General features: G+C 40.3%; 2 protein-coding genes across 9 annotated transcripts in view; both read right to left on the bottom strand.

Moving 5' to 3' along the window:
* LOC135466072 (retinoblastoma-like protein 1) overlaps positions 1–7,954 on the bottom strand; it is a 29,917-nt gene extending 21,963 nt beyond the window's left edge. For all 3 annotated transcript variants that reach the window (XM_064743490.1, XM_064743491.1, XM_064743492.1), the window contains exons 1-6: positions 7,761–7,954; positions 7,447–7,580; positions 4,026–4,226; positions 3,200–3,264; positions 1,720–1,845; positions 924–1,084 (exon numbers count right to left, since the gene is read on the bottom strand). In XM_064743490.1, the coding sequence (XP_064599560.1) occupies positions 924–1,084; positions 1,720–1,845; positions 3,200–3,264; positions 4,026–4,226; positions 7,447–7,580; positions 7,761–7,898 (825 nt within the window). In that variant the 5' untranslated portion in view covers positions 7,899–7,954. The remainder of the gene's footprint in view (positions 1–923; positions 1,085–1,719; positions 1,846–3,199; positions 3,265–4,025; positions 4,227–7,446; positions 7,581–7,760) is intronic.
* Positions 7,955–10,409: 2,455 nt separating this feature from the next.
* LOC135466070 (chromodomain-helicase-DNA-binding protein 8-like) overlaps positions 10,410–16,032 on the bottom strand; it is a 51,651-nt gene continuing 46,028 nt past the window's right edge. For all 6 annotated transcript variants that reach the window (XM_064743483.1, XM_064743484.1, XM_064743486.1 and 3 more), the window contains exons 44-45: positions 15,405–15,509; positions 10,410–15,000 (exon numbers count right to left, since the gene is read on the bottom strand). In XM_064743483.1, the coding sequence (XP_064599553.1) occupies positions 13,756–15,000; positions 15,405–15,509 (1,350 nt within the window). In that variant the 3' untranslated portion in view covers positions 10,410–13,755. The remainder of the gene's footprint in view (positions 15,001–15,404; positions 15,510–16,032) is intronic.

Genomic DNA, 16,032 nt, shown 5'->3' with positions numbered 1-16,032 from the left:
AGTGTTTATTCAAGCATTTTCTGACGGCATTATTCTTTGCAAACTGTTAAAATTATACTTTTTTGCAAAGCTCTGAAATTGGTTAATCCAACCAATGTAGTTTTGTCCAATGTGCATAAAATGCAATGAAAGTTGCTCTTTCATACCAAAAAGGGTGATGAATTAAAGTACCAACTTCTTATACTGATCGTAATGAATATCTTCATAATCTCTGAAGTTAAATCATTCAAGACTGTGTCAATATTGGACCACTTGGTCAGCAAATTGACACAATCAGTCTGAACACTGTGCAATTTGGGCACAAGAGAAACAATTTATATTATACAATTATTGCATGTTTCATGATTTGTCGGCTCGAGACAAGTGATGTACAAGGGTGCAGCGCGAGTTGTACATCGACTGTCGGGAGCCCACAAATCAAGATGTTCCACTCTGAACAATGCAATAATTGTTTTATTACACCGGATAACCCATCACTCAAACCTTCATTTACATTTCAATACATGAAAGGGTTAGGGTAGGGAAGTAAAGACCGTCAAAACAGCCAGTTTCAAAACCGCCAGCAGATGTAACATACAACACAAAGGGAAGACTACCCAAAACGCGATCAAACATAAAAGTTTATCATGCTATATTGCATTTGCTTCTTCAATGACATCACAGTGTGCAACATCGTGAAATGCTGAACCCCATGTGAGGTAACATTATCCCCTGAGGTAACAATAAATTTACGCGAGGTATAATAAATTTATTTATTCATTTTATAGCTGCTTAATGCAGGAGTCTAAAGGTAACTGAAGCTTTTCCAACTACGAGTCAAGTGGGCCATGACAACAAATAACTTACAAGCTACACAAATAATTCTGATGGACTTTACCGTGAAATACGTGTACAACTGAAAAATCTATCCGTTATAAACAGACCTTTCTGTCAAAGAGTTTCTTGATGTGTGGTTTCCACCAGTGTTCCTTGATACCTTTCGCCTCCAGGACCAGCCCTTCGTGTTTCTCACACAGGATATTAATGATACAAGGTGCTTCTGATGGGGGTCGCCATGTCCCGCTTACAAAATTATCAGGAAGTCCTACAACCACAGAATGGAGACAGATCTTTAACAGGTAATATCATGGTAACAGTTTACAATATCAAAGTCTGTGGCCACTTTCACAAATCATTAAAAATTTAATTTCTTGTATCTTTTTTTAAAAAGTTGTCAAAACTTTATAACCATGCTTTGAAGAAGTTGGCCCCAAAAAATTACTTCTAAACGATTGTAGAAAGATTCTTCAAACATGATACCTATGACACCAAGGGCACATTTCGCAACAAGACATTCAGAGAATAACAGTAGATCGCCTAACATTGCATAATGTTAAAGTCAAGTGATACGATTAAATATTGACCTCTGTGAAGCAGAGTGATTGACACTGTCATGAACAGATATTACTCTGATTAGACAGTGCCAAGATCTCGACATTAAATATACAAGAAAGGCCCAAATTGTTACACTGTCACAACTGTGACTGTTTGTGGTCTGCGTAAGAATTGTAGAGCAATGTTTTCGTATGTAATCGAGTTGTTATGTTATCAGATCCCTCGCTTGCGCACAACAGAGGGGCACAGCGCCCCGCCCTCTCTAGAGGGCCACAAATATCCGCCCTGCCTGTCAGAGGAGAGGCTGATGAGCCCTATTAACCAGTAACAAGCACCTGGTCTTACCTGAGAATTCTGGATTCAGCAGGTCTCTACGACCACCGAGAATGGCGTTGGCAAAAATCCAGTCCACACAGCAGAGCAAAAGGTGGTAAGAGTTGACGAGATCATCGCTGATCGCCGGAAAGTTACCTAAATCAAAACCACCCGCAGTGTCATAATTTCCACGGATCTCCAACAAACCAGCTTATATTCCACAAGTAGATATTCAACAGGATGTCATAATTACTCGTCTAGCATGTCACTGTCTACAAGTGTTTACTCATCTTGGGTTGCAGTGTCTGACACCGGAAACCACATCATACAACTACCCTTTAACTACTGTTCATACACATATTGCCTTACATATTCTGTTACTGTAATGTTTGGCAAAACACCTATGCAATTTTTTTTCCAGAAAAACCTAATCATTGCAAGTTTAAGTGTTGTGAATGTAAATGACACCAGTTTTCCTGACATAAAATATCTAAGATTTGACCGAGACCGCAGCCAAATGTAGATCTACGTTTAACATGCAAATTTTCTGATTAGTCAACTAAAAAGCTGGGCTAATTTAGTTATTTGTATTTTTGAGTCTAAAGAGCACAACCACACTCTAGCACTAAAGCTTGCTGGCGCAGTAAAACAGCCCAAAGGAATTCTGCTGATCAACCGACTGAAGCCAAGCTGCTGATCACTTTAACATGTACAGCTTATAACATGCAAGGCAGAATTAGGCATCTAAACTAGAGGGAGGAAAAACGAGAAGAGGGAACACATACGCAGTATTACAAAATAATAAACACACAATCAGTTCATCAAAGCAGCACTTTAATGGTATGACAGGTTATGGTGGTCAAAATCTATCCACAGCAAAATCGCAGAAGCTCTCAATACATTAGCAAAATGCAGTGGATACTAGCTGCACGGAGAAGAAAGCAAAGCATATGCACAGGTGAAGAACAGATAAAGTCAAACCAGATGTAAACAGGTGACATATTCTATATAAAATTTATTCCTCTTGACCAGACTATATTTATGTATACATGTAACTAAAGTTCAATGCTTTTCAATTCTGGTAAAAGCCTGTAGTTTTAAAACAAGTCTGCCAGATAAGCTGTGGAACAATTATATAATTTAGATAATTAGATAATAGAATAAATGACTTAACATTGGAAAAGTTGATTATCCAAACTTAGATGTCTTGCTACATACTTGCTAGCTTCATTTTTACTTAGGTCAAAATCATATCTGTCAAATTTTTGAGTGATTAATTTAATTTGGATATCGAGTGACACGGCATAAAATGCTTGCTTTCTTATGCTCTACATTTCCATGCACAAATCTGGAACAAAGAAAATGTTCACTCTTGGAATCATTCACACTGCTGACCTAATCAGTCTCCTGTTTAAACATGGTTCACGACTGGTTTCACCTCAAAGCAACAGCCCAATACAACTGCCTTTGCCTGGCAGCTTTCTACAAGGGTAGACCACTACATACTTACCTTTGACCTGGACAAACATTGTCCAACAAAAGTTGAACACATCTGTGACAGTGCACGGCAGACGTCTAGGAATAACAGGAGAGCGTATTAACATCCTGAAGACATTAACCAATACAAGGCTTCCTTACAATATAATACACTGGCGTTTAATTACAAATTCTGTAACAACACAGTCCAGGAATGGAAGACAATTAAACAGGGTATTTTAAATTTTGTATTCGTACAGTAAACAACTTCATGCATGAAATGCATGAAAAATCACCTAATTGGAAACTACAAAAGAGAAATGTTCAATGCTTCATACTGATAATTTTTTTTTTTTTTTTGTGAGTGCTTGGTTCATTGCCCAAATTAGCACTAAACAGTTAAAAAAAAAAAAGAAAACATTTGGCCATTTATTACTGAAACACTCCTATTTAATGACTACATTTAATTTAAGAAAAAAAAAAAAGCGTAAGTGGAGAATGCACCATATTAGACAAAAAAAAATGCAGCCTTACCCATTCCATGTAGATATGGTTAAGAATTTCAAACAATTCTCAAAAAACTTTTAGCCAAAACTTCAGTAGTGATTGACATCATCAATGCCCACCTATATATCTATTTAAGTGAGCAGAACATTAACATGCCGGTTCTACTAAATATACCCTGCAATATATCACGTGGTAATTTTTGTGACAAACTTTACCACAGCCTGAAATGGATCAGGCATAATAGAGCAAATAACGTAAGTGAACATGAAGGTTCTGAAAGTCCTTTGAGAAAGTGATTCAAATTCAGGCATGTCCACAAGCTTTCGTGCTGTCTACCTTAAAACCCACTGTACCTTTGCTTTCGACTTCGCTGAACACGTGGAGGGTCATCAGAGGGGCTGCGGAAGATGTCCAAGAAAATGGGCTCAAACTTCTTGAAGATCACTGTAGACACTGCAAAGTTCCTCTCCAGTCTGTCTACTTTATCTCGAAAATCTTTTGGAAGATTCGCCATGTCAGCCCACTTTTTCATCTTGTCAAAAAACTGAATAAGGCTGGAAGAACAAAGAGGGACTGACAATTTTCACTGAAGAATGTAACAATGCAAAAGCACAGGATGACCATCAGTAAGATTCACATGTAAATGTAACAATGTAAATGCACAGGCTGAAAGCCAACAAGATCCACAGATGAATGAGTGAGTGCTTGGAGTTTAATGTTCTACTTAACAATTTTTCAGTTATATGACAACAACGGAGTCCTTAAAGTGCATGTAATGTGCCTCCTTGTTGCAGGACGGATTTCCGCCGCTCTTTTATCTAGTGCTGCTTCACGGAGACAACTTACCGAAGACATTATACTGACACGAGTCAAGCACTCACTGCACTATTCCCTTAATGCTGAAGCCCAAGCTTCCTCAGCTTCCTCTTTACAGGTCTTAGATGTGATCTGACCCAGGATTCACTCTGGATCTACTACCTCCCAAAGGACGCTCTACCAACTGTGCTATTGGGGCCTGTCACGTGGATGAATGTAAGTTAACAATGTAAATGCACAGGCCTGGATGTCACTAAGATTCAGGGATGAATGTAACAATGTAAAGGCACAGGCAAGATTCACGACAAATGTAATTGCATAGACTAAGTTTAAGAATATATCAATGTTTATGCACAGGCTGACTGTTGCTCAGATTCACGGCTGGCTTTAACATTGTAAATGCACAGACTGACTTGTGGGAAAGATTCGCAGATGACTGCAACAATGTAAATGCACAGGCTGGATGTCACTAAGATTCAGGGATGAATGTAACAATGTAAAGGCACAGGCAAGATTCACGACAAATGTAATTGCATAGACTAAGTTTAAGAATATATCAATGTTTATGCACAGGCTGACTGTTGCTCAGATTCACGGCTGGCTGTAACATTGTAAATGCACAGACTGACTTGTGGGAAAGATTCGCAGATGACTGCAACAATGTAAATGCACAGGCTGGATGTCACTAAGATTCAGGGATGAATGTAACAATGTAAAGGCACAGGCAAGATTCACGACAAATGTAATTGCATAGACTAAGTTTAAGAATATATCAATGTTTATGCACAGGCTGACTGTTGCTCAGATTCACGGCTGGCTGTAACATTGTAAATGCACAGACTGACTTGTGGGAAAGATTCGCAGATGACTGCAACAATGTAAATGCACAGGCTGGATGTCACTAAGATTCAGGGATGAATGTAACAATGTAAAGGCACAGGCAAGATTCACGACAAATGTAATTGCATAGACTAAGTTTGAGTGATGAGTGTAGCAATATAAATGCAGACAGGATGTCGGCAAGATTCATAGATGAGTGTAACAATGTAAATGCAGACTGGTAATGTAATTGCATAGACCAAGTTTGAGTGATGAGTGTAGCAATATAAATGCAGACAGGATGTCGGCAAGATTCATAGATGAGTGTAACAATGTAAATGCAGACTGGTAATGTAATTGCATAGACCAAGTTTGAGTGATGAGTGTAGCAATATAAATGCAGACAGGATGTCGGCAAGATTCATTGATGAGTGTAACAATGTAAATGCAGACTGGTAATATAATTGCATAGACTAAGTTTGAGTGATGAGTGTAGCAATATAAATGCAGACAGGATGTCGGCAAGATTCATAGATGAGTGTAACAATGTAAATGCAGACTGGTAATGTAATTGCATAGACCAAGTTTGAGTGATGAGTGTAGCAATATAAATGCAGACAGGATGTCGGCAAGATTCATAGATGAGTGTAACAATGTAAATGCAGACTGGTAATGTAATTGCATAGACCAAGTTTGAGTGATGAGTGTAGCAATATAAATGCAGACAGGATGTCGGCAAGATTCATTGATGAGTGTAACAATGTAAATGCAGACTGGATGTCAGCAAGATTCACAGATGAGTGTAACAATGTAAATGCAGACTGGTAATGTAATTGCATAGACCAAGTTTGAGTGATGAGTGTAGCAATATAAATGCAGACAGGATGTCGGCAAGATTCATAGATGAGTGTAACAATGTAAATGCAGACTGGATGTCAGCAAGATTCACAGATGAGTGTAACAATGTAAATGCACCAGTTGACCAGTTGGTTCTAGCTCACTGCCTTGTTCATACAGTGTAAATATATATTTTACCTGCGAGATGTGAATTTTCTCGTGCTTTATCCAAATTCGTTCTTTTTTTTTTTAAATTTCTCCACCGACGGTACCTTGTCTGTGAAAATTTCTGGTTGTTCACTGTTTTTTTCTCTGTGTGTAGGCTTATGTTTTTACCTATAATTACAGAATGCTATGCTCACGAAGAATGGCTTATAACTGTTCCTCTAGACCGAGTTCCTGGGTCTTCCACCACTACGTTTACCAGATGTATTTGATTTGTTTATGTGACTGGTGTCTCCTGGTACTCCAGAATATTTTGCTACACATGGTGGATAGCATTATAGTGGGAGGAAACAGGACAGAGCCAGGAGGAAACTCACCAGATGTATTTAGACAAATGATTACGGATTCACAACATGATGTGATTGTGAATATATATCAACTTAACTAAGCCAGTTTTCAGTGACAGAGTACCCGATTGCTGGTTTTACATATTTATTTATTTGATTTGTGTTTTACCCCGTACTCAAGAATATTTCACGTGTACGACGGATGCCAGCATTATGGTAGGAGGAAATGAGGCAGAGCCCGGGGAAACAAACGACCATCTGGAGGTTGCTGGTATACTTTTCCATGTACGGCTGAAGAGGAAGCCAGCATGAGCTGGACTCATAGTGATCAAATTGGTGGGTGGCTTCTGGGTCATTGCGCTGTGCTGGCGTGCTAACCCGCTGAACCACCTCAGATTGCTTGTCTCCATGGTGTTATTTATTTATGTGAATGGTGCTTTATTATTACATTAGGACCTAACAGAAAACACTGTGCTCAAAAACATTTCAGTAAAATGGCAGTGAATTTTACGGGTGGAGGAAACCACCTCACTGCCTGACAAACTTTCAAAAAGATGCAACTTAACCATTAGATGCTTGTTGCTTATCTTATAATTCACTTAAACCCCGGTTTGCATTTCCTCTGGGTTTTTAAAACAGAAGGCATTAATGTACGTTCGTGGATTTCAGCAGGTCGAGACATGATATGGTTGCATTTTCTCAGTTTATAACAACATCAGTGCAAAGTGCATCCATTCCATCCAGGATGAAAACAGAAAACTGAATCATTCGCTAGAAGTGTGTTTTATACCTAAATGACGCCGATCTCAGGAGTCGAGTGAGTGACACTCCATTTCCTTCCGTGACTCCACCATCTACAGTGGGAAGGACCGTTCGCCGGCACGCCACATAAAGCGCACACGCCAGCCACTGGATCTGATCCCCCTAAAACAAAACAGTAAACTTCTCCTTAATCTGCATCACTACTTCTGAGACAAAGCAGACCCCCTACTGGCCATAAGTGGACATGAAGTCCCGCTATACTAACAGCTTGTATACTCCGCTCAGCAGGGTTCAACTTCAAATCAGGAAAGTAAAATGGCTGCCCATTTTACGTCTACTTGCCTCTAAAGAATAATTTGTGCGCTGCTTTTGGTAAGATTCCCAAGCTTCTTCCTTTGCGTGTCTGTCCATGTTTAATGCCAGACACAAGTCGTCAAAGCGCTGTTCCACAGCATCCTCACCCTCATCAGACAGCCCCATTTTGCTGCCTTCCGCGTCCACAGCGTCTAACACTGCGACAATGATTACTTTCCGAACTGTCTATCGCGCGAGCTCTCGTGTGGCGGGAAACTAAACAACCGCCGTGCTCATTGATCCAATGTCCTTACGCCGGCCTTTCTCTGCCGTTCAAAGAGAATACTTAACGAAATAAAGCATTGCATATGCTTCTTCCTCGTCAAGAAAATGCATATTCACTACAGACATCGTCTTAACCTGATGCAATGCATACTTTCAAACTTGAACACTTTCCAGGTGCAACGATTTCATGGCGTATGAATACAGGGCAACGTGCGGTGGGAGTAAAAATAACCGGACTGCTTGGTTCTGCAATATATAGATGCATAACATTAGGTCTGGAGTAAAAAATGTATTTGATTCTAAACGAAGTTGTTTCCTACAAAAAAAAAATTCCACATGTGTTTTGGATACTTGGTTAATGCATTCTACTAGCAGTTACCTAAAACACTTGTTCATAAACCGCAATTTTAAAGTTGCTTTCCGCAGAAATGTATTACTATGACACTGACAGGCAATACACATGCGGGTCAAAGGGGTGATAGTTCCAGGTCACCTAGATCAGTCGCATCACAGGCGTTTTCTTTCAGAAGCTGTCAGTCGTGGTGGGGTCACCGAAATTGCACACGCACAAAACCAAAGAAAAGAACTGATACAGTGATAGCTAGATATAAAATTGCCTAATACTGAAAGTTATAAATTTTAAACTACCCCCTAAGGCACATGCTGGAATTTTATGCTAAACTACCTACCCTGTGTAAACGTAAAAAAGGTGGATATAAATGTGCATGCCAGCGAAGTAATGGAAAGTACTTGACCAACAGCGTAAAGTCCACTTTTGTCGAACTATATCTAAGGTATAGTTAAGACAGCAGACTTACCTGTATGTAATGTAGGCTTAAGTTACGGGATATTTTTTCAGTCTTCAAATAAACGACTTTTATTCAAAATATTGTGGATTGATGTAGACAACCGATTAAGTGTCTAATTTTTTACTCATTTTTATAAGCAAACAAACTCCCGTTCCGTTTAGAGTCGCCTTATCTACACTACAAAGATATGCAAGAAACGGCTATGCATACATGTGTGTGTGTGTGTGTGTGTGTGTGTGTGTGTGAGTGACAGTCGTTCAAGGAAGATAACCATATTTTGGTTCTCCGAAGACCTACGTAAGAGTGGTCTCCTTTCAGTCAACATCATGTAACCCTGGCAGCAACATGTCAGCAGACATCCGGTGATTTATACATCCATGGGTGAATTTATTATCAACATTTTAAGGTGGCATACTAGGATTTGGTTATTGTACATGACAACTCTGAGCTACAGCATTCCGTTTTTCACACAAATTAACTGATTTGTTGTCAGAGGTTTATTTAATGCCATACTCAAGAATATTTCACCTTCATTTCACAAATGAAAAGATAATAGCTGCGAAGGTGGTTTCATTGTCTATGTTACAGCAAGAGACATTGCGTGTATAGGACTACATGGGCATATCTGTCTCTTTGTTTACTTATCTCATTGTTGGTTAACACGATACCGGTACTCAACACTTTTCACTTTAATACGATAGTGTTCATTTAGCCCTCTGCACTAGGACTTTTGTGTTCTATAGTTCTGACTTGCCCTGTTTCCTATATATTTATTTATTTGGTTGGTGTTCACGACTTTTATTCAAAATGTTGTGGATTGATGTAGACGACCGATTAAGTGTCTAATTTTTTACTCATTTTTATAAGCAAACAAACTCCCGTTCCGTTTAGAGTCGTCTTATTTACACTAGAAAGATATGCAAGAAACGGTCATGCATACATGAGTGTGTGAGTGACAGTCGTTCAAGGGAGATAGCCATATTTTGGTTCTCCGAAGATCTACGTAAGAGTGGTCTCCCTTCAGTCAACATCATGCAACCCTGACAGCAACATGTCAACAGACATCTGGTGATTCATACATCCATGGGTGAATTTATCAGCATTTTAAGGTGACATACTAGGATTTGATTATTGTACATGACAACTCAAGCTACAGCATTCCGTTTTTCACGCAAATTAACTGATTTGACTTACTGACAGGTAAGTTAGTTAGCTTGAACGTACAAAGGTTTCACACCAAGTTAAAAGTAACTTTATATTAACGGAGTATTTGATTGTTGTTAAGTTTTCATTTAAAATGGTGGTCAGTTTAATGGCTGGAACAGTCTTGATCACAAATGAATGAATGAATGATTATGGCCTAACGCCACATGATCACAAATGAGAAAAAAACACTAGCTACCTGTACTGCATCTAGAGCTTCTAGTGCCAATCAGAGGTAGACCCGCTTTTTCTTCCTTTGCAGGAAACCTCTCAATGATTTGCAGCAATTAGAAATGTCAGAATTGCCAACTGAAAGAAGACAATGTAGGGATCCATCCTTTTTAGGCCCCAGCCACAAGGCCAAATATTTGCAGGAAAAATGAAATCCAAAGTTCCGGTATATATTGACATGAAAGCCATACTTTAATAAAAAATAACCATTGTTACAAAATCTGGTTTCAATAAATACATATAGATGCTGATTACAGAGAGTTGACAGCCCGGGCATGTGGTCAGTGTACAGCACCCAGTTTGTTGTACAGAGCTGAATAATTTACCAAGTAGAAAATAAGTTAGTGATATCGACAACATGTTCCTGATGAGTGAATTGCATATGTCATGTCCAGTCCCCCTTACAAACTACACATTGTAAGAGAGTGGGGATTGGGGGGATTTAGGGGGAAACCCCCAACTAAATCACCTACGCGAAACACCCACTGTATCAACACGAACCTCAAAATGACCGAACACATGAATTCATATAAAAAAAAAAAAACACACACACACATGGTTTAACAACGGAAGTATAACATGTTGGGATCTCTCGAGGACTGGAATCAGGTTTAACATAACTGGTATAAACGGAATGTTCCTGATGTGGGCCACTTTGATTTTACATCTCATTCATTAAGCATTTAATTCATTAGCTGATGGCGGATTCCAAAGTTAAGTTATAAAAGTTAAGCAAACAGCTTCAAGTTTCTTTAGTATGCAGGTCAATGGGTTCTTCAGATTTCACCACAGTACTTTATTTACAAAAGTAACTACGATGACAAATATAAATGTCAACCCATTTTCTTGTAACAAACTCACTGGAAGAGGCAAAAACACAAACAGCTTAGTACAAAATTTCATTAACGTATCACTATTGTTACTCTTGCAACATTTACTTTGGACGTATGTCCAATCTTAGAATCTTGGTATAAAACAAATAACTCTTCAAAACAATCCATGCTTTTTACTGAGTTTTTCTACCTGACTGACGGAACAGTCTCAATTATGTTATTTTGATTATGTCAGTTTCTTTAATCAAGACAAAGCATTCTTCTGATTGTTTTGTTCTAATGAATTTTTAACAGAACAGGGCAGAAGTTTCAACTTTCCAAATCTATGAGGTAACAAAAACTTACCGTCTAAAAAACAGAAAATTTGACATGCTTATTTAGCTTGAAAATAATTTGTTTATTCAGCACAAGCAAAAAAAAAAAATAATATCTCCTGAAAGAACAAAATCTGGCTTAGGCCATACCTGTACTGAACATCGCTTACATCATCTGCTGGTTTCAGAAATAACTTATAAATTAAGGTTGTGCAGTCTGTAATTACATGTATCATCTTCAAATATTACTGCAGATACAAAATGCCATTTGCAGGACTTTGAACAGCTTTGTTGCAAACTTTGTGCGTGAATCAGGCTGACAGAGCACAGAGGTGTACCATACCAAGGGTTGGAATAGAGAACAATGGTGTGACAGTCACATTTGTACAGAGGACTAGACAACCAGGCACAAGCATAGATAACGGTGATGTAACAGTCACACTTGTGAGTTAAGATACAGGAGCTCATTTCCGGAACAATGGTGTGACAGTCACATTTGTATAGCAGACAAAGAAACCAGGCGCAAGTATACATAACAGTGATGTGACAGTCAAACTAGTGAGCTAAGATCCAGGAGCTAGTATAGAGAACAATGGTGTGACAGTCACATTTGTACAGCAGACTAAGAAACCAGGCATGAGTATAGATAACAGTGATGTGACAGTCAAACTAGTGAGCTAAGATCCAGGAGCTAGAATAGAGAACAATGGTGTGAGTGTCACATTTGTATAGCAGACAAAGAAACCAGGCGCAAGTATACATAACAGTGATGTGACAGTCAAACTAGTGAGCTAAGATCCAGGAGCTAGTATAGAGAACAATGGTGTGACAGTCACATTTGTATAGCAGACTAAGAAACCAGGCATGAGTATAGATAACAGTGATGTGACAGTCAAACTAGTGAGCTAAGATCCAGGAGCTAGTATAGAGAACAATGGTGTGACAGTCACATTTGTATAGCAGACTAAGAAACCAGGCATGAGTATAGATAACAGTGATGTGACAGTCAAACTAGTGAGCTAAGATCCAGGAGCTAGTATAGAGAACAATGGTGTGACAGTCACATTTGTACAGCAGACTAAGAAACCAGGCATGAGTATAGATAACAGTGATGTGACAGTCAAACTAGTGAGCTAAGATCCAGGAGCTAGTATAGAGAACAATGGTGTGAGTGTCACATTTGTATAGCAGACTAAGAAACCAGGCACGAGTATCGATAACAATGGTGTGACAGTCAAACTAGTGAGCTAAGATCCAGGAGCTAGAATAGAGAACAATGGTGTGAGTGTCACATTTGTATAGCAGACTAAGAAACCAGGCGTGAGTATAGATAACAGTGATGTGACAGTCAAACTAGTGAGCTAAGATCCAGGAGCTAGAATAGAGAACAATGGTGTGAGTGTCACATTTGTATAGCAGACTAAGAAACCAGGCACGAGTATCGATAACAATGGTGTGATAGTCACATTTGCACACAAGACTAAGAAACCAGGCGATAGTATAGAGAACAATGATGTGACAGTCACATTGTAAACTACGAAAGGAGGGTAATGCAACAGTTAATGGTCAGCTGTACAGCTGCACATAAGATAACACTAACACCACACGACAATTGATGACAATAGTCTCCGGAAAACTGGACAGCTGCACTGACCACCTTGAGCAAATCCTCCAACTTATTCTGCTGTCTGAACCTGGGGTATCCAGACCACTTGGGGGTTATCAGAGCACGCGCAAGACCACACAAACCACAGCACAGATGTGTGGTTCCAAGGAGGGTGCTGTCCCCGCCATCACCCTGCGGGTGCCAGACTTGACATCCTGGCTGAGGTATATAGTGTGTGTGGTACGAACACAGGGCACTGTGCCTGGGAGTCTCAGAGATAAAGCTTCCTGCATCAGCAGCAGCAGAAAGAGGTCATGAGGACATGACCAAACAGAATGTGTACAATGTCAACGTCACGCCCTAAGTAACTTCATGTCTCTGCCATGAAAAAGATAGTCAACAATTTCAGTAAACACAAATTAAACAATTATTAGGCCATGACTCTGAATTTACAATCATATTGTACACAACTCATGAAAACAAAAAATAAATGACATAAAACAAACCTCGCCTTCTCCAGATGAGAAAGAATTCATGATTTTGTCCAAAAAAAGGAAAAAAAAAAAAAAACCCAGAAATTTCCAACCTGCAATATCATAAAGACACAGCAGTGTAAGTAATGAATATTTACAAAGGTGCTAACTGAACTCAATGGGGTATCATTTGGTCTACAGGTCACATACAACACATCAAGTCACTAACATGATGATCATCACCATCCAAAAATGGCTGCTGCCTCCACCACGGGGGCAGTCGCCATGGTTACTCAGCTGAGCTTTTGTCCTCTGGCTCTGATGTCTTTGTATCTTTTTTCTCCTCACTTTCACTGACTGCCTTCGCAGGATCAGAGTCAGACTTGTCACAGTTCTCTCCCTTGTCTGAACAACTCGCTGTTTCCTCACTCTCTGGTTTGGTATTGTCTGAGCTAGGATCAGCACCTTGCTTGTCTGTTTTAGACAATTTTTTCTCTGGCGAGGAGTCTGTCTGGGACAGTGAGGTAGAGGTATCGTCTTTAGGGGGTGTGGGGACAGAGTCTGTGGCCTGAGACCCAGAGGTTGCGGCCGCGGCCGTTGTGGAAGATGTGGGACGAGATTTATCCACAGCTTTTAACTTAGCCACAAGCCGTTCTAGCTTTCCTTCTACTTTAGATTTGTTACATTTATCTATGATGCGATTTGGCTTAATTTCTTTTTGTTTCACAGTCAAGTCTTGAGGTTTCTCGGGTGAAGCGGCACGTCTTTTCAGGGTGAGATCTTGAACAATGTCCGACACACGGCTGCGTTTTCTCTCCGACCGCCCACCGTGTTGCTCATTGCCCCTTTGCCGAGCTCGAAGCTCCTCCAACTTTTCACGCACTGTCTTTTTGTCCTTTGAGTGTCGGACAGAGAGATCTTGTGCCTCATTCTGAGCATTGTCCTTATAGTACTTCACTTCTCCCTCTTCTTCTGGTTCCATATCGGCCGTGCCGTTACTGAAGCCTGCCTGAGCCAGCGACGCGAAGGACGTGGGCAGGTTAGGGGGTAGGGTGAAGTTCCTCAGGCCCTGGGCAGCAAACAGGGGGTTGTACAGCAGGGGGTTGTACATGATCGGGAATGACGGGTGGGGCGTTGGGGTGGAGCTGCTGGATTTAGGTGACTTGCGCTCTTTCTCACTGGACTTGGACTCCTTCTGTTTCTTCTCCTCTGAAGCCTCAGACATGCTGGCCACGGCTGCGGCCGCTGCACTCGACACAGGGATACCTGGCAGTCCGAATCCTCCCAGCCCTAACATAGGATTGGTCATGCTCAGGTTAGGTAATGCCCCGAACGGTACGTTAAGCGGCAGTTTGGGAAAGTTTGCCATAAGCCCGGCACTAGCAAGACTGGCCGCTGACAGTCCACCCATGGAGCCCATCAGGGGAAAGGGGAAGTCACCCAGCATGCCAGACGGGTACCCCATGTCCTTAGTCCTTCGCCTTCTTTCTGAGGGCACCAGCACTCGTGACTCCATACTCTTTGGAAGGTTTCCCTGAAAACACACAGGTTGACCATTAACAAGCAAGAATATATTTCTACAAGCCCATCATCTCTCAAAATACTTTCGTTGTGCATAAATGGATGAATCAGGCAATCAGTTGCATGGGTGCAGCAAACTGTTGGCTGAAGTAAACCAGCACTGGTCTGTCGCAAGTAACTGCTGAACATTCCCACATGTGACACAGATTCATACTCCCTGAGGAAGCAGAGGAATCTCTAATGAAGAGAAAAGAATTGAGGGAATTATAACACATGCTCTCCATGCTCCAGGTTTAATAAAACACCTAAGGTGAAATGTGACATGCTGCACTGCAGAGTCCAGAAAACACTTGACAAATGATTAAATATTGTTCAGTCTCCCTTTGGAGAGAGGGTAGTATTTCAAAATCAAGATACCTTAGCACGGACAAGTTCCGCCCATTTGGGATCCACATCAAACATAGGGTTCTGTTGAAGCCATTCTGCAAGGTACTTCAGGGGTGGTGCCTTGGCTCCAGTTATCTTTGATACAAAAGAAAAACATTCAACATCACGGACAAAGCTCAACAAAACACTTGGGTTGTTAAGGAGGATAGTGACATATTGTCAGACAATGTTGTCACAGCTCCGTATGTACATCAAGTGCGAATGCTGCAATTTACTTACCTACATGTACTCAATTCCCCTAATTCTTCAACCTTTTCACAGTACATCTTTAGTGAAATAATATCTTTATGACATCATTTTCACAATAATTGTATGCATAAATTCCACTGAAAAACAGTGCTTTAGAGGTCGAAATGTCGAAGATATCCGGTAGGTTTTACACTCTACATAAGAATGTTTCTCTTCTGTGAAGGCAATCAAGTGTACGGGCATAGGAAACCAGGTTTTATCACTGCAGCTCTCCAGGTACCTGCTAAATCTCTAAAGCACAATCAAAGTAGAGTCGATGAGATACATTTGAACACATGCCCTCGAACTGACAGATGCAGACAGCAGAATAAATCAATGAAATGAAATATTTCTGATCCTGTCAAGCATT

Source organism: Liolophura sinensis, chromosome 5, assembly GCF_032854445.1.
Source record: "Liolophura sinensis isolate JHLJ2023 chromosome 5, CUHK_Ljap_v2, whole genome shotgun sequence".
Classification (NCBI taxonomy): domain Eukaryota; kingdom Metazoa; phylum Mollusca; class Polyplacophora; order Chitonida; family Chitonidae; genus Liolophura; species Liolophura sinensis.
This window is presented reverse-complemented; position numbering and strand designations above follow the sequence as displayed.